The following is a 21,836-nucleotide window of genomic DNA, read 5'->3' on the forward strand; positions in this document are numbered from 1 at the left end:
TTCAAAAATATGATATCATTTCTCGAAGAAAGAAGTTAGCTCTTTCTAACGATGCAATCTCCCCACTCCTCTAACTCGATTATGATTAAAAAATTATAAGAGTTGAAAAATAATTTCCAAAAAAAATCAATAAAAATTTTTTAGTGGAAAAAATTTGCAACATTTTACACGATGAAACACATTTACATTACATATTGTCTTTTTATGCTAAAGTGAGAAATTTTACAACAACAACAACAACAACATTCAAAGTTCATCTGATAGGTACATTTACCTATCTACTAAAAATAATCAGATGTATTTTTTCAGTCGTATGATTGTAATCTGGATTTAAATTGATGGATTTTTTCAACATCAGTATCAAAAAACCATTTCAGCACATCATTGACTATGCATTCATTCTTCGCCAATAATACATTTTTTAATGCAGGAATCTCTTCGAAATTATTAATCGTTTTTAGCTTGAAATTTCTTATTTCCTTTTCATCATCACCGAAATACCACAAAACAAACTCATCGACAAGATTGAGCTCCTGAGAAACTTTCGACGAATGAATAAATATCGTCGGCTCGGATCTTTCTGTTTCTAAAGAACCTAACCACTCGGAAAGATTTGAAACAGCATCGTGCAGTAATTTCTCGAATATTTTATCCACTTCTAAGTCACGTTTTAAAGTTGATTGATTTCTTTCGTCAAAGCTAAACCACATTACAATATCTTTCCACTGACTAATGTCATATGTGTTCTTATTTCTATCATTTAGAACACTTGTTTGCCATCCAACGATAAATGCCGGATTCATCTCCAAAAATAGTTGATTGTTGTACAATACAAGACCTTCCAAACTGACGCCGCACCACCATAGAAAATATTCCCATCGATCTAACTGAAATTTGTCCAGGTGTCCTTCTCCGATGATAAAACGTTGCCACCGTTCGAAAAATTTCTTTCTTACACCGTATATATCTTGATCAGAGCGGCTTACAAAAACATCAGTCAATTCTTGAACCTCGCAGGCAAAACCTCGATCCAACTGATTCATCAGAAAACCTAGAAAATCGTACGAGAAAAAGAGTTTTTTCTTGAACTCTTTCATCTCAATGTCGTTTTCAAAGGCACCTTCGACTAATTCACTCAACTCGAGTAATTTTTCATACTTTAGAGCTGATGGTAATCGTATAATCGATACGAGAAGCTGTTTTCTCAAACGACGAACCAAGTTTTCATTGCAGTATAACTTGGTGTAATTCTTTACATGACGATAACATTGGTTCGCCATTAGAAATTTGAGGAAATGATCAATGTCGTTTTTAACGTAGCGTGTATTCCGCATTCGATCAACCCAATAACATACAGCAGGATGGTTATTAGCGAAATTAGGTTCCCGTAATTCTGAATAGCTCGACACTGAGACCCAAATTTTGCTTACGCAGTCTTCTAATAAATACACGCAAGCAATTTTAAAATTTTCCAGTGAGTTGGCTTGATCGAGTGATAGTAGTTTTCTTGCAATTGTTTGGAAATTTAAAATACCGTATTCGTACATACTATAACTATCGAAACATCGTGACAAAATACCTCGATTTATGCTTCGTATAAAAACGTCGTCGACAAGATGATCAAATAAATCTTTTAAATTTATTCCTACTGATTTGATACGTTCGTCGATCAATTTTTCAAGTTTTTCCGATGAGACTCGAATAAATTCTTGGCAGCTGAATGGTTGCGTAAATGCTTCGATAGAATCTATGTTTTTATGACTCCACAAAGATATGGCTAGATTGGTTGAACTTAACACTTGCAAGGTAACTGCAGAGATTTCACGATACTTGTGAGGTTCTTCAACGATGTCCATATTGAAATTCAGTTTATGAGATGAGGATCCTTGAAATGAGAAATCCTGAAAATAAAAAAAATAAAAAAAAAATACCATTTTAAATACAAATACCAATAGAATGGATAGTGAATCACTAAAAAGAATTAATTTGTAATATAAATCAACTATAGGTACCAAAACGTATTTATTTTTTTTTTTTACACAGGCATCAATTTTTAAAACTACTTTCCTACGTAATGGAAAAGGGTAATTCAATTTCAATTTCATTATAACAAGCATGACTAAATTGTAAGTTTTTATAATCATCAACATTTTGCATCTTCAAAGATATCTGTGTAGGTAGGTAAAATTACAAAAAATTTATACTAACTAGTAGGTAAGTATGAATAATATTAATTTGTAGAACTTACCAAATTTAGTGCTTAATAAAATCGATTTTTCAACTGGATTAACAATTTTAAAAAAATACAAGCATTTATTAACTCAATGTATAATTCACTGCATGAAAAACATGAAAAAGTGATCACTATACGAATTTCACAGGAGGAGCAATGTCTACCAGAATAAAAAGAACAAAGTCAAATTTTTATCGTATCGGTGTTTGCTGCCTATCTATGAATTGATTTCTAAATGTCGTCAACAACATTACCGGTATTTTATTATCAGTAGCATGTTAACAAAAATAATTTACTCACCGTAGATCCGTGGATGGTGGGATGACGGTTGGGGATGACGTACCCATCAAATTACGTGGGACTGGCAGCATGATTCAGAACTTCGTAGATAAAAAAACTTCCTCGTAAACCAATTTTATCAGTTCATTTAAAAAAAAATTGCGAATAGAATAGCTAATTAGTCAAAAAATTATCTACCTACTTTCAAAAAGTAAAAAATTCAAATTATACTTAATGAAAATGAATGCGTTCTCAATCTATTAGTTGATACTGCTCGATGGGAAATTTTCGTAGATTTTTCTCTACGTCTCATTCCTATAATAATTGAAATTTGAATTCTTAAAAAAAAGAGATAAAATTCGATGCCTACTTTGCAAAAATGAGGACTTCGAATTTTCGAGGCAACTACCTTAGCCTAGTATCTGCTATAAGCGAGTTCAACATGGACAAACACACACAAACATCGACATTTTTAAGATTTTACCTATTGAAAATACATAGAACCTTAAAGAAAAAAAATGACAAAAACTAATGGCATTTTTGGACAATTGGAAATTCAATTTAATCCTCCTTGTATAGTACTAAAATCTTTCGTTTAGCCTCCAAATGCTTCAGAGCTTTGAACATTTTAGTTATTCCAAGTAACAAAATTTGCGAGTTTTGCATTTTGCCTGTAACTATTTATTTTGGGAATCAAGCTTATTCTTTTCATCTTTTCTAAGAAAAAAAAAAAAACAAAACTAAACTAAGTAAACTAAACTAAAAGCAAACGAGTGAAAATGAAATTTAAAAAAAAAATTTATTTAGGGAACCTTAATTGGTATTTAGCTATTTACCTACTTTACAAATAAAATTTCAGTTTCTAACTTTTCAGTTTTTACTTTTTATATCTCAAAAGTCAAAGTCAAAGTTGAAAATATGAACGTTTTGAGCAATTGAGCGTTTCATTCCCCAAATGAGCCTGCGATCAATCAAAAATTCAAAATTCACGAATTTTAATTTGTTTTGTTTTTGTTTTTATTTTTTTTTACAAGATTTGAAAAATGAAAATAAATTTTAAATTTGATAATGATGAAAGAAAAACCAAAACATTGTTGTTTATGTTTAGTAAAGTTAAATTAATTAACTAAAATAAAATAATTAATAAAATAATAAATAAAATTTTCATTTCAAATTTGAATTTCGATGTTATAGCGATCCTAGCGGATAATATAACAAGTAAAACATTTTCAAAAAAGTGATAACTCATTCATCCAGGTTGCTGTTCACGTATCCAGGCACATTTGGATAATCCGCATATTTGTTGATCACAAATTTCTGCTGCAATTTTTCCACATTCCACCTAGCCGCGTGTTAAAATTTCGCTCGAGTAATGTTGCAGTTTAAATGCAGATAAATTCTTGTGTAGTGACATTGTGGGGCAGTTTGCACATGAGTTAGGCCACAAACATGTCTACCGAAGTTCCAGTTCTGGCCGGTAAGTACTTACTGCTGTATTCTTGATAGCAAGTGTTCACGTAACACTTTCAACAAGTTAGATCTCCCTAATGCATAAATATTCCCATACTATGTATATTTTCATTAAAGCTAGCTCTGAAATTCAACTCGATTGTTATTTTTACAGTTCGCGGCTCCACCGGGGTCATCCTAAGCCGAGGACCACCGTCTTACGATCCCGTCACTGCATTTCCAACTGTTACCAGTAAGAATTGTAAAGTAATGTTGTTCAGTCCAAATGGCCAATATTTTGCTTGGTTTGACGGATCAAAGTACGTTCTATAAATGCAAATTAATCCTATTTCATGTCAAATTACTAAAATAATCGTATATTCACAGAATCGTAGTAACACTAGTGTCTTCGTGGAAGGTAGTGCAGGAGATAGAAAAACCAAAAACGATGTGTCTGCTTTTTTCACCCAAAGGAACTTATTTATGCTCTTGGGAAACTTTTTATGGTAAATATACGTACATTTTGACTTGATATGTGAAAGTTTGAGGAGATGTGCTCAAAAATTCTACTTTTTTTGCAGTTAATCAAGAAAATCCGAAAGGTGGCCCCAATCTATTTATATGGAAAACAGAAACTGGAGAATTGGTACATTCTTATATACACAAGAAGCAAATAAACTGGTAAATATCATTTCGCCTATTACGTTTTGCATTACTGTAACGTATTCTAAAATGAATTTATTCTTTAGGCAACTGCAGTTTAGCAAAGACGAGAAAATCTGCGCTCGATGCCTCGACGGCCAAGTTCTCATCTACGAGAAGGCTAATTTCGAAACACCAACTTACAAAATCCAGTCCCCAAAGGTCGCGGATTTCAGCCTATCGCCAGGCTCCATTTATCATGTTTTGTGTTACATGCCAGGTATTGATCGAATTTTACGTGTGGCCAACTATGATATGATTCTAGTTGAGAGAAATATTTGTATTTTGCAGGTAGCTCTGGTCCGTCGTTCGGGAAATTATTCAAATATCCGAAATTTGAACACGAGAATTGCGTAGCTAATAAGACGTTTTTCAAAGTAAGAGTTTACGTCTCTTAATTTTTCTTTTTAATGTGTTCGATAAGTAATCGAATCGAGTTAGTTTTAATAGTGTGAGATGAATTCTTGGAAACAAATAGATCACATTCGTTATCTATTATCTCCACAAAGTCTCTATTACATTGAAATGTTATCATTTTTTACCGAACGTATTTGTATTTATTGAAATTAAATCTTGATTTTTTATAGGCGGACAGGGTGGACATGTATTGGAACAACAAAGGCACGAACGTCTTATTATTGACCAGTACTGACGTTGATAAGACTAATGCTTCGTATTACGGCAAACAATCGTTGCATTTCTTATCAACGAAAGGTGATACCGCTATAGTCTTATTGAGTGAGTATCATTTTAATTGCCATATGCCAAGATTGTATAAATTCCCTACCGCTTGTTTATCTAATTTTCTTTATGTGTGCAGATAAGGAGGGTTCCATTCACAGCATTAGTTGGAATCCATCAGGAGAAGAGTTCTGCGTTATTTATGGTTTCATGCCTGCCAAAGCTGCTCTCTTTAATACCAAATGCGAGGTTATATTCGATTTTGGATCGGGACCGAGGAATTCGATTTATTATAATCCGCACGGAAATAATATCCTTTTTATACACAATTTTTATTTCATTCGAAGGCTTTTTTTTTCGTATTTTATTTTTCCTTAACTCTTTCACACTTGTTTTATTGGGAGGTTTTGGAAATATCAGCGGGTACGTTGAAATATGGGATACTGTGAGCAGAAGAAGAATTACCAAAATGGAGTGTTCTAATACAACTTTACTGCAGTGGTCGCCTGATGGTACCCATTTCGTCACCGCTACCACTGCCCCTAGATTGAGGGTGGATAACGGGTAATTTTTCCGCCATTTTTTACGTTGAAATTAGTGTAAATGTTCGAAAGTTCTGACGGAGTGTTTGCTTTCACTTAACAGGTTCAAGATATGGCACTATAGCGGTGCTCTACTCTACGAGAGACCGTGGAATAAACAAGAAGAGCTTTGGGAAGTGACTTGGCAAACGTATGCCGATTCAAGATTCAAAAAACCAACCATCAGTTTTAAACACGTTGAAGGAATTCAATCTAGCGAACCAACAGGTGACTGGGCGTTCGTATAAATACTGAAACGTTTAAAGTGCGTGTATAATAACGAGCTTCATTTGTTTTCAGCTTCGAAAGAGGTATACCGACCACCGGCGGCGCGAAATCTAGCCAATCCGGTTAAATTTAATTTACACGATAATACCGATACCGCGGAAACTCGTAAGTACGGTTGAAATATTCACTTATTGGATCTTTACGTTGAATTAATCGTAATGTTCGATTGTTTAGGTACGTTATCCAAAGCAGCCTTGAAGATGAAGAAGAAACGTGATGCGAAAAGACAAGCGAAATTGCAGCAACAACAAAATCAAGAAGAAAACACTACCGCAGTTGTTAATAATGGTCATAGCAACTCCGATAATGGTGCTGAGTTGAGAAATGCTAACGCTGGTGATAAAACAAATAATCGTAATGTCGATAAAGATAAAATAAAGAAAATTAAAACGGTACGTAGCTCTACGTTTAAAATAAACATTTGTAGTGGTGGATTAATTATGTTTGTATCTATTTTTATTTTCGTATCGACAAAATCTATAATGGGGAAAATATAAACGATGCGTTTTTGAATTTTCTTCCGTACTCAATCAATCCACCATTATTTTATATCGTATCTTGTTTTGTAAAATTGTTTCATAATCGTTATCTTCTGTTTTATAGAATTTGAAAAGCATAGAAAAGCTTAAACAATTACAAGCAAGTGGTAAAGAGCTGGATAAGAATCAATTAGAAAAGCTGAACAAGGAAGCCGAATTACAAGAAGAGCTAAAAAATCTGACGTTATGACAGGAATCCAGCACTTCATCGAATTCCTGGAACCATGTGTAAGATCTTTTCAACGGCTGATTACTTTTCGACGATGAATTTATATTGTTTTCTTCTCTGATAAAAAATAATAAATTATTTCACGAACGAGAAATTTCGGATTTTTTGTGTATTATTTGAAGTAGTTCGTGGATCGGTTAGTTTTTGTTATGCTTTGGCTAAAATGTCATTTGAATTAGAATTAACTCTTCGTCTCTTGAGTGTTCCGTATTGAATTGATTATATGACAGTAATCCAAGAATCATTCGATCAGAAAAAGATATGAAATGGAACGGTGGCTCTTTCCCGTTCACTAAATCCGAAAATTTTTGTTAAATCGTTAGATTTTAATGCTTGCATAGTCTAAAAATCGATTCAAAATTGTGTTTGGGGGCGAAAAAGTCCAAAGCTCAAAGTAAATTTTTTCAAATCTAATCCGTGGAAAATTATTTAGAAATGAAGTTCATATTGTCGCGTCATTATGAAATAAAGAACTATAGAATTCAATATTTATTAACTAATTATAGGAGCACCTGTTTAGAAAACTAGAGGAAAACAATACAAAGAAAGAAAATTACATATAAAGAATTAGAATAGCTTAAATTATTATAGAAAAACAATTCCAAAACGAAACTTCAGTCAGCTTAAGCATTCATCTGATGAGATAATGCTTCGCATAAATCCATAACTAAACGACAGTTCGATCGAGAGAGGGATTTCCATTCCTTCGTATTCATCACTTTGGCAGAGTTGGCGACTATAAAATTAATCGTTTTAGCTCTCAATTCCTTGGCACGATACATATCTGCCAACACCAACCTGTCAATCGCATTTTCCACCGATAAAGTCTTCAGCAATTCTTTCTCGCACATGACTTTTAACCCGTCCAAATTATACTTATCCGCTGCCATTATTAAGCAGTAGGCAAGTTCTTCTAAATGTTCGCACTTTTCGGTATAAATATAGCGGAGCATGTCTTCTAAGGTTTCTTCATCGATGTCTGGAATTTCAACGATGTGATCTCCATCTTTCATCTTATCATGTTTGAACATCGCGGCGAAAACTGGACTACGAGCGCTCAAGATGGCTTTATGAACAGGAAAACGTTTTTCATTCGTGGACAGAACAACGTCGGCAAACGCTCGATTCTGAAACAAGAGTCCGAAGTCTTCTGAAAGACTGCTTACAGGTACAGGTAGAGGTACAGCAAGTACATCATCGGCTTGAAATGAACTTGAAAAGTTTGTAATAAACACATCAGCATGAGAGAACCTGACTCCACAATAAATCGTCAACGTATCGTTCGGTAACATTGAAAGTTCATCATTGAAAAGATCTTCCTTCCTTATGAGTATTTCAGTTCCCCAATTATCTTGATTCGTACCCAACACGAATTTACATACTTTACCGTTCTCGTCCGAAATTACTTCTTTTTGTTGGCTATCCAAAATGGAGAGTTTATATTCTGCGTAAATCGTGTTGTGTTTACTGGATGGGTCCAGGTATAAGTATGCAGAAATGTAACTTTTGCCAGTTTTGTAACCGTTGGGTTTCAGCAATAAATGCCATTTGATTTCGGCGGTCGTTTCACTGGCGAATATTGGTGATTTTAAATCTTCTCCTTTCGCATCGTAAAAGCTGTACCGACGGATCATCCATATGTAATGTGTTTTATGAACTATGGTATCGGTACACGACCAGTTTTTGACGATGATTCCATTCGGTCCGACGATAGGTTTAAATGCCAGTGCCATGATTATCGGATTTATGATTTTGTAGCGCTTGAAATGGAACCGATGCCGCGATGGTGGACTTCCTTCGACAATCAGGTATAATGTACTTCTTTTTCTAATGAAAAACTGAGTATCTCGTTTATGCGGATTCTACAGCTTGATGATTCTATGATTTCAATTTCAACTAGATATTTTAGATGAAAATCTGTAAAATACGTATAAATTATTGTACCTACGTAGTTATGTGACAATTGTGATTGCTCGTAGTTTTGAAAAAATGGTCAGGTGAAAATTTGTACTTAGGTACTTGAGATGAATCAAAAATACTTACTCGATCTATCATCTTTACTATAGTTTCAACATGTATTAGTTTCCTTATGATTTCCTACGCAAAAATAACACAATTAACGATCCGGTCCAGTGAAAAATGGTGTGAGGATTTTGCCAATCACTAAATTTGAAAAAACTGATCAGATTAGATCCTGATGAAACGAGATTTAGCTTAGCTGATAACAAATGCAAAAGGATGATAAGAAAGATGTTCCATAAATTTTTTTTAGCATGTGGGTGAATTAAAAAGTTCTCAAAGTTGGAGACAAATGAGACAATCAGGCAAATTTTAACTTGTTTTTCTTTTAATCATTGATTTTTTAAAATCAATGGTTTTAATTGATCATTGGTGAAGATTCAGCAGTTTTCATTGCGGACATGGACATGCGGACTCATATAAGTATAAGGTATTTCATTTTTTTTCACCCGTCTTCGTGCACGCTAGGTAGGTAAAGATCATATGTACATGTACAATTATTGTAGGTAGGTACAAATATACATATAATTTGGACCGTGTATTCGACACGTTGCAGTGGCGTAGTCAAGGGGGGGGGGGCGAAGGGGGCCATGGCCCCCCCTTGCGAGCGAAAATTTGAAAGAAAACATGCAAAAATGGACGTTTTTTTGTTATTTGGACCCATTTTTTCGAAAAATTTTCGCTCTCGCTTCACTCGAGCAGTAATTTTGCTTTCATTTTCATGAAATCACCACATATCCTGATAAGTTTCCAGAAAATTACCCCTCATTTCAATTTTTCATGCCTAAAAATCAGGTTTTGCCCCCTCCTTGAAAAAATCCTGGCTACGCCACTGACACGTTGGAGTCAACTGGTAGTAGTTTTAATCTACTCTGATGCCTTCAGTAGAATTTTTGGATATTCCATATGTACTTTTTAGCAATTAGTACATACCTACAAATCTGCTCGAATGATAGAATATTAATCTAGGAACATTGAGGAAGATGATGGAATCGTACTTTGATCAATAAATCAATCGATTCTAAGCAAGGCGCAACGTGCATTTTCAATTCTATTTTATTTGTTCTAAAATAATGAGAATTAAAAACCTTTGGATGGAAATTAAAAATGAGAACAGATTGAAAACCATATTTTTTAATTTAAGTCATGCAAAAAAGCAAATAACACACAAAGGTAGGTAAATTTAGTTTATCATGGAGGTATGTACAATAAATCGTAAAAATATTAAAAATAAATGCTGCTCACACAAACGTAATATTGTGACAAAAGTTGCTTAATACATATATCTATACGTTTTTTGAATAAGTACAGGAATAAGACAATATTGGCCTCCCACGTCGCTGAAAGTCAATGTGAGCTTGCGGCGAAAAAATGCGGGCCTTCTAAAAAATTTTCACACCCCCCCCCCCCTAACGCAAATAGATTATGTAATGTTTTTTTTCGAAATTTTTTTTTGAGAGAACTTTTCTCTAGTTGAGAAGTTTTTTTTTCGAGTAAGTTTTTCACATAAATAGAAAAAATTTGGTTCTAGAACTTTCAAGTCACTCAGTATATTAGTAATGTACTTAAATACTCAACTACATTAATCCGCAACTTGTTATGGTCCCAATTTTACTTTTGTTACTTTCATTGACGAGTTTCCACCAGCGATATTTATTATTGATTTTCTGCAAACAAAAGAACGATGTCATCATGAATAACTGGGTATTCAAGGTTGAAATAATCAACAAAAGGGCCATCTGTCATGTCATTTCGCGTTAATTCATCCAAATTCTAATATACTAGCGTAGGCATTTTCATTTGCCCACAAATATGGGCTTGGTAAAATCTTTCTACATAGATATGTCAACTTTAAAAGGTATAGGTACTTGTTGAAATTACCTCTTGCAGGTCAGTTCTGTACTTTACAGAACATTCCACTCCTCCCATTTTTGGGGTTACATTAAATTTTTCCAGAGCGTATCCCAAACTTATCTGATGCGCTTGTTCAAACTGATCGTTATTAAGGTGAATGGTTTCACAAAAAATCTCCATTTGTTTTTTGTACGTTTTCTTCGCTGCTGCAACAGCTTTCAAGTTAGTTAAATCCACATTCGCCTGAGAATGAAAATACGTAGGTAATAGTTAGGTAGGTACACGTAATAGGTAACAAAACTTGTTTCTTTTTAAAACATAAACTCAATTAAATAGGTAGGTAATGAAAATAAGGGGTGAGTAGACATACGTACAGGTAGGCCTACTTACATCAAAAATGGATTTAAGCTCAGGTAGCATGTTGCCAATGCCATTGAACACATCCACGTAGCGTTTAAAATAGAGTAAGAAATCTTCAACTGTGATTTTTGTACCCCCGATTTCTTTCTGGATTAGGTTTTCTGGCGCCATTATCAGAGGAACAAGTTGATCTAAATAGGTTTTGAATTCATCATCTATATCTGCAATAAAAAAATGTCATTTGGAGTTAGAAAACCGGCACCAATTAGTTGAACAGACATTTAGGCTTCAGCAATAGCCTTTACAGCTTACCAGATAATTTCCCATCAAACTCGGGACTCGTTCTCGCTTTGGGTCCAGGATCCGGCAACAAAAAACACTGGATATCATCGAAGTATGATTTAATGTGATTCTTTAATTTTATTTTCTCAGGATGTTGTCCTTCAGCAGTCTGGACCCAAATTCCAAATGAGTAAACGGGAAGAATTAAAATAATTAATAGGTAAGATATGAACTATTGCAAACGGTATTCTACCTACACATTGTAATTCTCGCAATATTTCAATACAAACCATCAACTTCTCCTCCAGAAGCATTTTGCCTCCCTCCGGACCATAACTCTTCTCGTATGCCCAGTCCCAATCTCTGACAATGAATTGTAATTTTTGAAATAGTGTGTTACCAGTGTTTTCGGAAGCCAAACGTCCATATTCGGTGAACATCTAAAAAAAAACTCAAAGCATCAGCAATTTGAAATACCTATCATCCTATTAGTAGGTGCCTATATCGAGTTTGAGAGCTTTTACACGGAAAAGAATCTATAGGTAAGGTATATGATATACAGGATGACCACTCACGTGTAAATATTGTAAATCGTCCTCTTGTATTTTATGGACTAAATTATACATTTGAATCGAACTCAGCATTGTGCTGAGAGCGAATACTGTGACGCAGTCTCGAACCGTGCTTTCGTCATCGAATTTTCCTTGAGTATCGAGAAAAATGACGGCAACCTGAAGGCACGAGAATTATTAATCACGATATCATCCCGTACCTAGCATGTTTTTGAAAGTTGACTACATTTGCTATGGTAAAACTGTAAAACTTATGTAGGTACTAACTTCTTCTCCAGTTGGTGAAGTCATGCAGAATACTTCAGACCACATTAAAATTCCTGTTGTAACGACATCCGTTCCTCTTTTCCACGGAAATCCTGTCAGAGGGGTATTCTCGTCTCCTAACCAACTGCATTTTGTATCACAGCCGGATGTTTGCTGGAAAATTGGAAATACCTAGTCATCAGATTCTACAAATTAAATCTAGTATAAAACGTGATACCCTCAAAATTGTTGGTTAGACAAGAAGAGATATGTTTATGTTAGTAAATACAAAGAGAAATTTTTACCTTGAAATTCATATAACGTAAGAAAAAATTCAACAAAAACGACTTCCCTCTTCGATATGGTCCAGCAATTGATACCACCACTACATTGCGATCTCTAATGTGATCCTGCAGCAAGATTTTTCTCAGAGCTTTCTCATCCAGTGAATATTTATGTTGTCCATTTTCCTTGATTGGCACAACAATTGGTACGGCGTGAGGATAATCCTTCATCACGGGTGTCTACAGTTGATTCGTGCAGTAAAAGTGTGCGGTACCTATTCCTCAGCAATCAATAAAATACGGAGCAGAATAAACACTATTGCCTACCTTTCACGTTTGAAACACCTGAGTCAACACTTTCACTACCTAGCTATTCAGATATATCCAACTTGAGGTGGCAAAAATTGTCACTTCATGAAAAGAAGCTGAAATGCTTCTAATAAATTTACTGTTAAAAAAAACGAAACAGAATTGTACCTAATTGTAGACAAACCACTCATCACCGTTCTTAAATTTTAATCATAGTTATACTGTATAGTGTATACGTCCATATGAGCACAACTCATTTCAGTTTATTCACGAAACACCAAAGGAGACGCGAAGAACATCTACATAAAAACTGCTAATCAAAATGCGATTCAATCCACTGCAATGATTCACACCATCAGCAACTTTTTTTATCATGAAAATATTCAATTGATAAAATAATGAAACGTTTGAGAACGACATCATAATTATATGTACGTCTTTGGTAATCTGAAAATTTCAAGTCCGCAGATATTTACGAGTATCTACCTACTTCCTGGCAGCAAAAAATACTGCACTATCAACTGTTTTACGAACTCGACAAAATATGTAGATATGATACGTCTTATTCTACGTATAGTTATGAATTATTCTTACTAGGATGTCGATAAAATTAAATTTACTTATTTTATCTCGCTGTTCGAACAGTGTGTTTAAGTTATAGAAAATGGATATTAAATTATCACCCAATCAAAACTCGAGTACCTACTTAATACCTACTACCATAAAACTGATTCTAAAAAAGGGAATGACCTCGAGGATTTTAATGTCCATTTCGTTTCATAGGAAGACTGAAGAAAATCTGCTAACTATTAAGAACATTATCTCCCACCATCACCAATCGCTCGGTGGAAAACAAACGATTCTCTCCTCCTAAATGATGAAAAATGCATTATCCAACACTACATACATAGTTGAACGATTTTCAAAGGTTTTGCCCTCGCAAACCTCAAAATTTGTTGAAAATAGCATCGTACCTCCCTAGTTGAATAATCAGTCTATTAATTGGTTGTGGACCTGTGGACCTGTATAAGTGTATACCTATACCTACTCGTATATCGATTTCTGTCTAGATAAGTTTCCTCTTCCTCATGCTTCCCCAGTGATTCTGAAATAAATAAAATCTCATTACGTGACACTTCAGATTTTGAAGGGAAAAAAATGACGTAATTTCGTCTAACTTGTAGTACCCACATAAGTACATATGTACAGCTAGGTAGGTAGGTAGGTAGGTAGGTATAAGTACATATTGTTATACATCTGTTCGCTAGTTCAGCAGTTTTTTTTACGTGGAACAATATTTCACACAATGTGAATAGAATTCTTCAGTGTGGTTCTAAAAAGAGCGCGAATTGAGGTGATAATCTCACTCCAAAAGTGCTGTTTTTTTGTTGACAAAATTTTTGATAGTAAAAAGTGGTAATTTTCCAAGCATTTTTATGCTCTTGTTGCCGATTAGGTAACCTAAAATTGTAAAAAAAAACATTGGAAATTCTTCAAAATTTTGCGTCTTTTCTTCACTTGGGCACACATTACGTCACTTTTTATACTTTTCGAAAGGAAAGGATTTTTTCTTCTTCTCAAACCTGCATTATTGGTACATTCGTGCACTATTCAGAGGCGTCGCGCTCCAAATTTTCTGGGGGGGGGAGTATATTGGTACGAAAATGCCGAATGAAAATTCAAAAATACCGAATGAAAAATCAAAAATGGGGAATGTTGAGCCCCATACCTAAAGTAGACACTATTTTTGGGGTTTTGAGAGGGAGGCGATGTCGACTGAAAATTTGTCGATTGATGAAGAAAAGGCTCGAGCGAAAAACTTCTGAAAATTTGTATTTCCAGAGGCATAAAAACGATGTTTTTTTAAACGTACGGACGAAAAGTTTATTTTTTGGTTTTTAAAATTTTAGAATTTTGAATGAATTTTTTTGAAGGAAGTTGATTTTGAAAAAGAAAACAGAACAGGCCTCAGCGAGGGCGAAAGCTCTTGAAAATTTGTATTTTGGTGAGGCATAAAAACGATGTTTTTTGTAAGGAATTTATTATTTGGCTTTGAAACTTGATTTTTCAATTTTGGTCAGAAAAATTGTCTCGCAATCATGAAAGACGTTCAACTACACCATCAACAATTATTTTTTCAGTTTTTGAATTTTTACAAACGAAATTATTATCTTCGCCGTTTTGGGAACCCCTTAACTACTTTCTGAGTCACCCAGCAGGACAAAATTCTTCATTACTATTACGTTATCCGGATCTGAAGTTTATAGTTTATACCACCACTCCCCGCACAGGCGGTATGGACTTCTCAAAATAAGAAAAGAGCGGAAATCCCAAAGCTGAAATCTTGAGCAAAATGGAGCAAAATAAATCTCCGGAGAAGATCTTAAAAAAATGCCTTTCTGTTGAGTACATAAAATAAATATTTTAAGATCAACAAAACACAAAATATTTATGTTATTTTTATTTAAAAAAAAAAAAAAAAAAATGAATTGTATGTTCGGCAGCATGTAAAAGAAGATTTGTACAGAACAAAAAGTAAAAATCTAAGTATTACTTATGTGTATAGTTAACGAAAAAAGTCAATGTAATTAATACACATCATCAGAATACTCAATTAGGTTAAAATACGTAGATTTTAAAAACTGCCTACCTACCTATATTATTTTTAATTTAAGACATGTAAAAAAGCAAATAACACACATAAAATAAATGCTGCATATTAACACAATATTCTGGCAAAAATTTGATTATTTATGCGTTCTTAGAATACAAAAATAAGACATTACCTGGCCTATAATACCATGATACACCTGTGTATTTACCACCATACCTAGCACAAGCACATCTTGAAAATGCAGGGTGCTCAATAAGTCTGTCGATAATTTGAATTTGAATTACAACATATTAAATTCAATTTTTTATCTCGTACTACATATAAAGTAAAAATGATGGCGAAATGAGGAATTTCTGTTCCCCTAACAGGGAATGCGCACTATGCAATATGAATGTGGAGGAGGTGGGGCTTCAATTACTAGGGGAGGACTCTTCTACCATTAATAACAATACAAGCCAGTTCAAAAAACATATTTTACATTTTTTTAAACATGGGTTCCGGAATTTCCAAATTACTTAGTATAGTATACTTATATTTGACCACCGTGTCAATGTGTTTTCCATTTATCCCACGCAGTTTTCGCTCCATTAATCAGACAAACAGCAACGCCACCAACAACGGCACCTACAGCACCTCCAATAATAATACCGACGGGACCATCAAAAACCACTCCAATCGTAGAGCCAATTCTGGCACCTGTTGCAGCACCAGCAATACCTCCAGTTACAGTACCAGCTGTTTTGAATATTATGGCCCCAATTTTACTTTTTTTACTTTCATTGCGCAGTTTCCACGCATTATATTCGCTATCGATTTTCTGCAAACGAAGAAACAATAATGAATATTTTCCTAGGTAGGTAAGCGTTTTTGGAAACATCTTTTCTGTATGGCTTGGTTAACTTTGGTTAAACTTACCTCTTGCAGATTGATTCGGTATTTTACAGAAGATTCCACTCCTCCCATTTTTGGTGTTTTATCAAATTTCTCGAAAGCTTTTTTAGAACTTATCTGATGTGCTTGTTCGAATTGATCATTATTCAGGTGCTTGGTTTCACAATACGCCTTCATAGAGTCTTGGTAAGTTTTTTCTGATGCTGCTACAGCTGTCAAGTTATTTACTTCCACAGTCGCCTGAGAATGAAAATGGTTAGGATAGGTAAAACAAGAGTACTAAATCTATAACAAGATTTTTCTTCGCCATCGTAAACATAGATAAAGGTAAATATTAATACTAACATCAAAAATAGATTTAGGCTCAGGTAGCACGTTGCTATTGAACATGTCCATGTAGCATTTGAAATACGACAAGAAATTTTCAGCTGTGATTTTTTGACCACCGATTTCTTTTTGGATCAGGTTTTCTGGTGACAATAACAAAGGAACAAGTTGTTCTAAGCAGGATTTAAATTCATAGTGGATATCTGCATGAAAAAAGACGCTTTTAGTAAGAATAAAATACCATCAATTTAAATGGGCTAACATTTTGGATTTAGGAGCAATCACACACATGGCTTACCAGGTAATTTTCCGTCAAATTTGACACATGTTCTCACTTTGGGTCCGGGATCCGGCAACAAAAAACAATGGATATCCGTAAAGCATGATTTGATATGAGTCCTTAATCGTATTTTATCATAATCTTGTCCTTCGGGAGTCTGTGTCCAAATTCCAAATAAACCAGAAAAATTTGAATATGTAGATAAGACATGAATAAAGGCCTACGTATGTAGTAGGTAGGTAGGTATAGATAGGTAGCCATGGCATATTTAATGGAAATATTTCAATACAAACCATCAACTTCTCCTCCAGAAGCATTGTGCCTCCCTCCGGACCATAATTCTTTTCATATGCCCAGTCCCAATCTCTGACAATGAATTGTAATTTTTGAAATGGCGTGTTACCACTACTTTCTGAAGCCAAACGTCCGTATTCAGCAAAAAACTAAAAAATTCCAAACGTCAGCTTGAAATATCAGTATTCCTACTAACTACATAATGTCGAATTGTCGAGAGATTACAGTACAGAAAAAAATCTCTACCAAATGGAAACTTACTTGCAAATTTTGTAAATCATCTTCTTGTATATTTTTGGATAAATTGTAAATCTGGATCGAGCTCAGCATTGTGCTTAAAGCGAAAACTGTGACGCATTCTTGAAGCGTGCTCTTGCTGTCAAATGTACCTTGAGTATCGAGAAAAATTACAGCGACCTAAAGACACGAGAATAAGGTAAGTACTATAAAAATTATGTATTATGTATACCTATTTATCTCATAACTCGTAGCATCTATCGACAGGTAGGTAAAACTCACTTCTTCTCCAGTTGGTAATGTTACACAGAATACTTCAGACCACATCAAAATTCCCGTTGTATCCCTTTTCGAACCTCCTCTCCACGAAAATCCTTTCAGTGGGGTATTCTCATCTCCTAACCAGCTACTGTTTGAATCACGGCCACCTGTTTGCTGAAAAAATTTAAACTAAGCGTTAGCGTTGTGTAGGTATAGGTATGAAACATTTCAAAATTTTGGCTAGATGCATAATTATGTGATGAAGAGATAATGTACTCGTAAATGGGTATACAGAGGAATTCCTACCTTAAAATAATTCATATATCGTAAGAAAAACCCCAACAGGAATGATTTTCCTTTACGAAATGCTCCTGCAATTGATACAACCACTAAATTACGATCTCTAACGTGATCCTGCAGCAGAATTTTTCTGAGAGCTTTCTCATCCAGTGAAAACTTATGTTGTCCTTTCCCCTTGGGCACAACAATTGGTACTGGATGAGGATGATCCTTTTTCATCTTGTGTGCCTACAATTCGTAAAGTGAAAGCGGGTGGTACCTACTTCAATAAATAAAATGAAGAGCAGAATGTACATATGTACTATGTACTTACTTACCTACCTACAATATTCAGATGAAACTTACAAAGTCAAAAATTGTCACTTCATGGAGAGAAACTGAACTGTATCTAATAAATTTATTGCTAAAAAATAATAATAATAAAAAAATACTGGAATTTTACTCAATTGCAAAGACACATCACATCGCGGTTTTTAAATCAATCATAATAATGTGTGTGTATACGAACATGAGCATAACGAACTTAATATGTTTGTTTACACTGCGAAAGACGCGAGGAGAATTCGCAAAAACTTCGAATCGAAATGCGATTAGCAATCAATTGGTTCAGTCCAGCAATTTTTTTTATCTTGGAAAAAAATTAAGATAAGAAATATAGCGTTCGAGAACGACATTTACATTCATGCACGATTTCGATAGCGTGAAAACGATTGCATTTTAATTTTTATTTCAAGTCCAGAGATAAAGCCTAGAACTACCTACATAATATGCTACTTCCTGGCAACAAAAAATACTGCGCTGTCAAATATTTTGCGAACTAAACGAGATAGATATCTTGTTAATAAATACTTACTCGGGTATCCGAAAAATTTACTTCGATCATTTCACCTCGCTAAAGGTGCGAATACTTATCAAACTGCTCACTATAATCAAAACTTGAGGAATCGCATCTCGCAAATTGCTAGTGCTTTTTGAAAAATTTTCCGGCAAAATCATCAAAGTGATCCTAAAAAAGAAAGATTTTGACATTTATTGGTTGTGGGCCCCATCTCGCTAAATGTGTCCTATACTTCCGCAGTGATTGTTAAATGAATAACATTTCAGTATAGGCAGATACGTGACATTTTCCTCAACTTTGAGAATATATTTTTTTTTAAAAAGATGATGAAATCTCGTCTCACTCGTAGTATACATCGCATCGTAGGTATCTTATTACACCGAGGCACTTAACAATCTGTTCGCTTAGCACAGCAATTTTTCTACCTATAGATATTGTTACTTACAGCATGAAAAGAGTTTCCTGCTCGATACATATGTATTTACGAAGCGGGAAGCGACATTGAAAACAATAAGATACCTACCTGTCTAATTGTACCTAGGTACTGCATATTATGGTTAAAATATTTTTACGTCTTACTGTAGTTGGTGTATATTAATAAAATTAACGATATACAGAGTGTCCGGGGAGTGGTAGTACAAATTTCAGATTTGGATATAACTGGGTATTAGGTACGAGTAATAAAAATCGTAAGCTAAACAAGTTGCCTATCTTGAAAATTGAAGGGGCAAAATAATTTTTCAAGATCCAAGAGCCACAATCCAATTTTGACCATGGGAATCGGTAATACTATGAAAATGAACAAAATTACCTAGGTATTATGACTCTTTGAGGGGCTACAAATGATTTTACATTTAAAAAAATCGCGATGAAAAAAAGAATGCGGAAATAAATAATACCTAATACGTCAAAAAATAAACTAATTTTGTTACGATCATTTTGTTTTCTTTCCAAGGTACTCTAAAATTTGAAAAGTTTTTGGAATTCAAAAATTTTTGATTTGCTAAAAATTTTATTGAATTGGCAATTTTTGAGCGCCAAAAACTTTCTGAATTTTAGAGTAGGTATAAGGGAAATTATTGATCGTAGCAAAATTATTTGTTTTTTGACGCAGTATTCATTTCCACATTTATTTTTTTAACTGCGATAGTTAGTTAAAGTTCGGCAAGTACTTTCATTCAAAAATTTGTTTCATTGTTCTAATGATGCATTTGTAGGTCTTCGCACAATGTAATAGGCACGCTAGATAAGGTGGGACGTCTTTGACTTTTTTTTTTGTTGAAAAAATTGAAGGGGAGATTCGATAAAAAGTTGCAGGGAGACCTCAAAAGACCACAAGAAAAGTTTTGCACTCCTGACTTGAATCATCACTTCTCCATCGGGGTTTCATGTTTTAAAACTCGAATTAAAAACAGTTTTTTTGAAAAAAAAACAAAAGTTTGGTGATATGTAATATTTATTATAATATTCACTTGGACCATTTTTGAAATTTTTTCACTTCATCAGGCTATTTCACAAAACTTTTGAATAGGTCCTTAATCGTGAGTAGGAAGGTACCTATAATTCTTGTAAGTCACGTAAATCCATCGGAAAGGTCAGAAAAATTCAAAAAATTCTAAATCACTGTTCTTAGTTCACCCTAGTTAGTGGATTTGAAATACCCTCTTACCTAATATGATTAATTATCACCAAATTTTTTTTTCAAAAAAACTTATTTCTTGATTTTTAATGTAAATTTTAAAATTTGAAATTACGATAGAAAAATGATGGTTCAAATGAGGGGCAAAATTTTTCCTGTAGTCTTTTGAGATTTTCCCACTACTTTTTATTTTTACTTTTACCGAATCCTCCACCAAATTTTCCAAAAAAAAAAATCAATGATGGTGCACCCTAAAGTAGGTAGATGGATGCTCAAAAGTACCTAGGTAGTAGGTATATTTACATCGGAGGGTTTCAAGTAGAAGCCTTCATTTGGAGTTGAAAATCACTTTTAAAAAATTTCAGCTCCGAAAGTGCTCTTGGAGGAGGGATATAAGTGCTTCAAAAATGGAGGATTTTTGAAAAAATCGTGTTTTTTTCTACGCTTACCTTACCTGAGTATTTTGGGGAAAATGGCCCTCTTTCAAATGACAGAATTTCAGATTCTGCCTCGACCTGGACCATTATCGTCAAAATCTAAGACCACTTTTCGGTTTTTTTTTACCACCTGGTTAAAAATTCGTATACTCGATTAGCTAATTTTTTTTTCGAATTTTGAAAAAATTTTCTCCTCGAAAGATAGAATTATGTGAAAACATCGAAAGGTATCAAGAAATTGATATCTTCTGCATTCCAAAATATTCCTTCAATTTCATGAACGATCATATTCAACATTCGACGAGAAGAAAATACTTAATTGTTTTCAGAATTCGAGATTACCCAAAAATAGGTACATAAACCATTTTAAATTTTCTAACACTCAAAGGAATCCTAAAAGTGGTCTTGGATTTTGAAGACAATAATTCAGGTCTACGGATAATCTCAAATATCATCTTTTGAAACTTCGTTTTCTTTTCCAAAACAGGTTAGATACGTGCCTAATTTTTGACTAAAGCGAAAAAATTGCGATTCAAAACAAAAATTATATTTGAGCCTTGAGGCTTCGTCATATCTCCTCTCCTATGGATACCTACTTTAATTCAAGGCTAAAATTTTTTCTGGGTGATTTTCAACTCAAAAGAAGGTCTTCGTTGAATTTGGTTCGGATTGTGTGGAAATTTTGAAGATCTGAACTCTTTCAAGTAATTATCCACTATCAAAAATAGATAACGTTATTTCACGAATGTTAATTTTTCCAAAGTTACCCGTATTTCTATTTGTCCCAAGACTCTTACTCAATATTTGATGT

General features: G+C 34.0%; 5 protein-coding genes across 10 annotated transcripts; 1 reads left to right on the forward strand and 4 right to left on the reverse strand.

Moving 5' to 3' along the window:
• Positions 1-123: 123 nt before the first annotated feature.
• Positions 124-2,496, reverse strand: LOC135836859 (uncharacterized). The gene is made up of 2 exons (XM_065351918.1): positions 2,249-2,496; positions 124-1,901 (listed from the first exon to the last, which is right to left on the reverse strand). The coding sequence occupies exon 2, from the start codon at positions 1,854-1,856 to the stop codon at positions 306-308; it is 1,551 nt and encodes a 516-aa protein (XP_065207990.1). The 5' UTR covers positions 1,857-1,901; positions 2,249-2,496; the 3' UTR covers positions 124-305.
• A 1,294-nt stretch (positions 2,497-3,790) lies between these two features.
• eIF2A (eukaryotic translation initiation factor 2A) lies at positions 3,791-7,075 on the forward strand. Its single transcript, XM_065351919.1, has 13 exons — positions 3,791-3,989; positions 4,137-4,281; positions 4,349-4,467; positions 4,543-4,642; positions 4,711-4,883; positions 4,955-5,040; positions 5,251-5,401; positions 5,484-5,654; positions 5,734-5,908; positions 5,990-6,153; positions 6,226-6,318; positions 6,388-6,605; positions 6,817-7,075. The coding sequence occupies exons 1-13, from the start codon at positions 3,962-3,964 to the stop codon at positions 6,940-6,942; spliced, it is 1,749 nt and encodes a 582-aa protein (XP_065207991.1). The 5' UTR covers positions 3,791-3,961; the 3' UTR covers positions 6,943-7,075.
• A 382-nt stretch (positions 7,076-7,457) lies between these two features.
• LOC135836863 (protein roadkill-like) lies at positions 7,458-10,015 on the reverse strand. The gene is made up of 2 exons (XM_065351923.1): positions 9,025-10,015; positions 7,458-8,898 (listed from the first exon to the last, which is right to left on the reverse strand). The coding sequence occupies exon 2, from the start codon at positions 8,712-8,714 to the stop codon at positions 7,605-7,607; it is 1,110 nt and encodes a 369-aa protein (XP_065207995.1). The 5' UTR covers positions 8,715-8,898; positions 9,025-10,015; the 3' UTR covers positions 7,458-7,604.
• Positions 10,016-10,118: 103 nt separating this feature from the next.
• On the reverse strand, positions 10,119-13,338 carry LOC135836861 (atlastin-3-like). 3 transcript variants are annotated; one of them, XM_065351920.1, is made up of 8 exons: positions 12,620-13,338; positions 12,336-12,506; positions 12,072-12,227; positions 11,754-11,936; positions 11,527-11,665; positions 11,245-11,435; positions 10,882-11,097; positions 10,119-10,667 (listed from the first exon to the last, which is right to left on the reverse strand). In XM_065351920.1, the coding sequence occupies exons 1-8, from the start codon at positions 12,827-12,829 to the stop codon at positions 10,578-10,580; spliced, it is 1,356 nt and encodes a 451-aa protein (XP_065207992.1). In that variant the 5' UTR covers positions 12,830-13,338; the 3' UTR covers positions 10,119-10,577. The 3 variants fall into 3 exon arrangements, with proteins under 3 accessions (XP_065207992.1, XP_065207993.1, XP_065207994.1); XM_065351921.1 differs by having other exon boundaries at positions 12,336-12,488; positions 12,620-13,336; XM_065351922.1 differs by having other exon boundaries at positions 11,787-11,936; positions 12,620-13,334.
• A 1,996-nt stretch (positions 13,339-15,334) lies between these two features.
• On the reverse strand, positions 15,335-18,876 carry LOC135836866 (atlastin-3-like). 4 transcript variants are annotated; one of them, XM_065351930.1, is made up of 9 exons: positions 18,457-18,876; positions 18,118-18,339; positions 17,833-17,985; positions 17,575-17,730; positions 17,313-17,462; positions 17,038-17,176; positions 16,758-16,942; positions 16,437-16,652; positions 15,335-16,338 (listed from the first exon to the last, which is right to left on the reverse strand). In XM_065351930.1, the coding sequence occupies exons 2-9, from the start codon at positions 18,328-18,330 to the stop codon at positions 16,069-16,071; spliced, it is 1,482 nt and encodes a 493-aa protein (XP_065208002.1). In that variant the 5' UTR covers positions 18,331-18,339; positions 18,457-18,876; the 3' UTR covers positions 15,335-16,068. The 4 variants fall into 4 exon arrangements, with proteins under 4 accessions (XP_065208002.1, XP_065208001.1, XP_065207999.1 ...); XM_065351929.1 differs by having other exon boundaries at positions 18,118-18,373; XM_065351927.1 differs by having other exon boundaries at positions 18,433-18,875.
• Positions 18,877-21,836: the final 2,960 nt, after the last annotated feature.

Source organism: Planococcus citri, chromosome 2, assembly GCF_950023065.1.
Source record: "Planococcus citri chromosome 2, ihPlaCitr1.1, whole genome shotgun sequence".
Classification (NCBI taxonomy): Eukaryota; Metazoa; Arthropoda; class Insecta; order Hemiptera; family Pseudococcidae; genus Planococcus; species Planococcus citri.

Bases quoted from the DNA above. Each gene is read 5' to 3' on its own strand.
- LOC135836859 (XM_065351918.1), bottom strand. From the start codon at position 1,856: ATGGACATCGTTGAAGAACCTCACAAGTATCGTGAAATCTCTGCAGTT.
- eIF2A (XM_065351919.1), top strand. From the start codon at position 3,962: ATGTCTACCGAAGTTCCAGTTCTGGCCG. The intron at 4,468-4,542 runs GTAAATATACGT...CTTTTTTTGCAG, and splicing joins CTCTTGGGAAACTTTTTATG to TTAATCAAGAAAATCCGAAA. The intron at 5,402-5,483 runs GTGAGTATCATT...TTATGTGTGCAG, and splicing joins TACCGCTATAGTCTTATTGA to ATAAGGAGGGTTCCATTCAC.
- LOC135836863 (XM_065351923.1), bottom strand. From the start codon at position 8,714: ATGGCACTGGCATTTAAACCTATCGTCGGACCGAATGGAATCATCGTC.
- LOC135836861 (XM_065351920.1), bottom strand. From the start codon at position 12,829: ATGAAGGATTATCCTCACGCCGTACCAATTGTTGTGCCAATCAAGGAA. The intron at 11,666-11,753 runs GTAGGTAGAATA...ATTTGGGTCCAG, and splicing joins TATTGCGAGAATTACAATGT to ACTGCTGAAGGACAACATCC. The intron at 11,436-11,526 runs GTAAGCTGTAAA...TTTTTATTGCAG, and splicing joins GTTTGATGGGAAATTATCTG to ATATAGATGATGAATTCAAA.
- LOC135836866 (XM_065351930.1), bottom strand. From the start codon at position 18,330: ATGAAAAAGGATCATCCTCATCCAGTACCAATTGTTGTGCCCAAGGGG. The intron at 16,943-17,037 runs GTAAGCCATGTG...TTTTTCATGCAG, and splicing joins ATTTGACGGAAAATTACCTG to ATATCCACTATGAATTTAAA. The intron at 16,339-16,436 runs GTAAGTTTAACC...CTTCGTTTGCAG, and splicing joins ACCGAATCAATCTGCAAGAG to AAAATCGATAGCGAATATAA.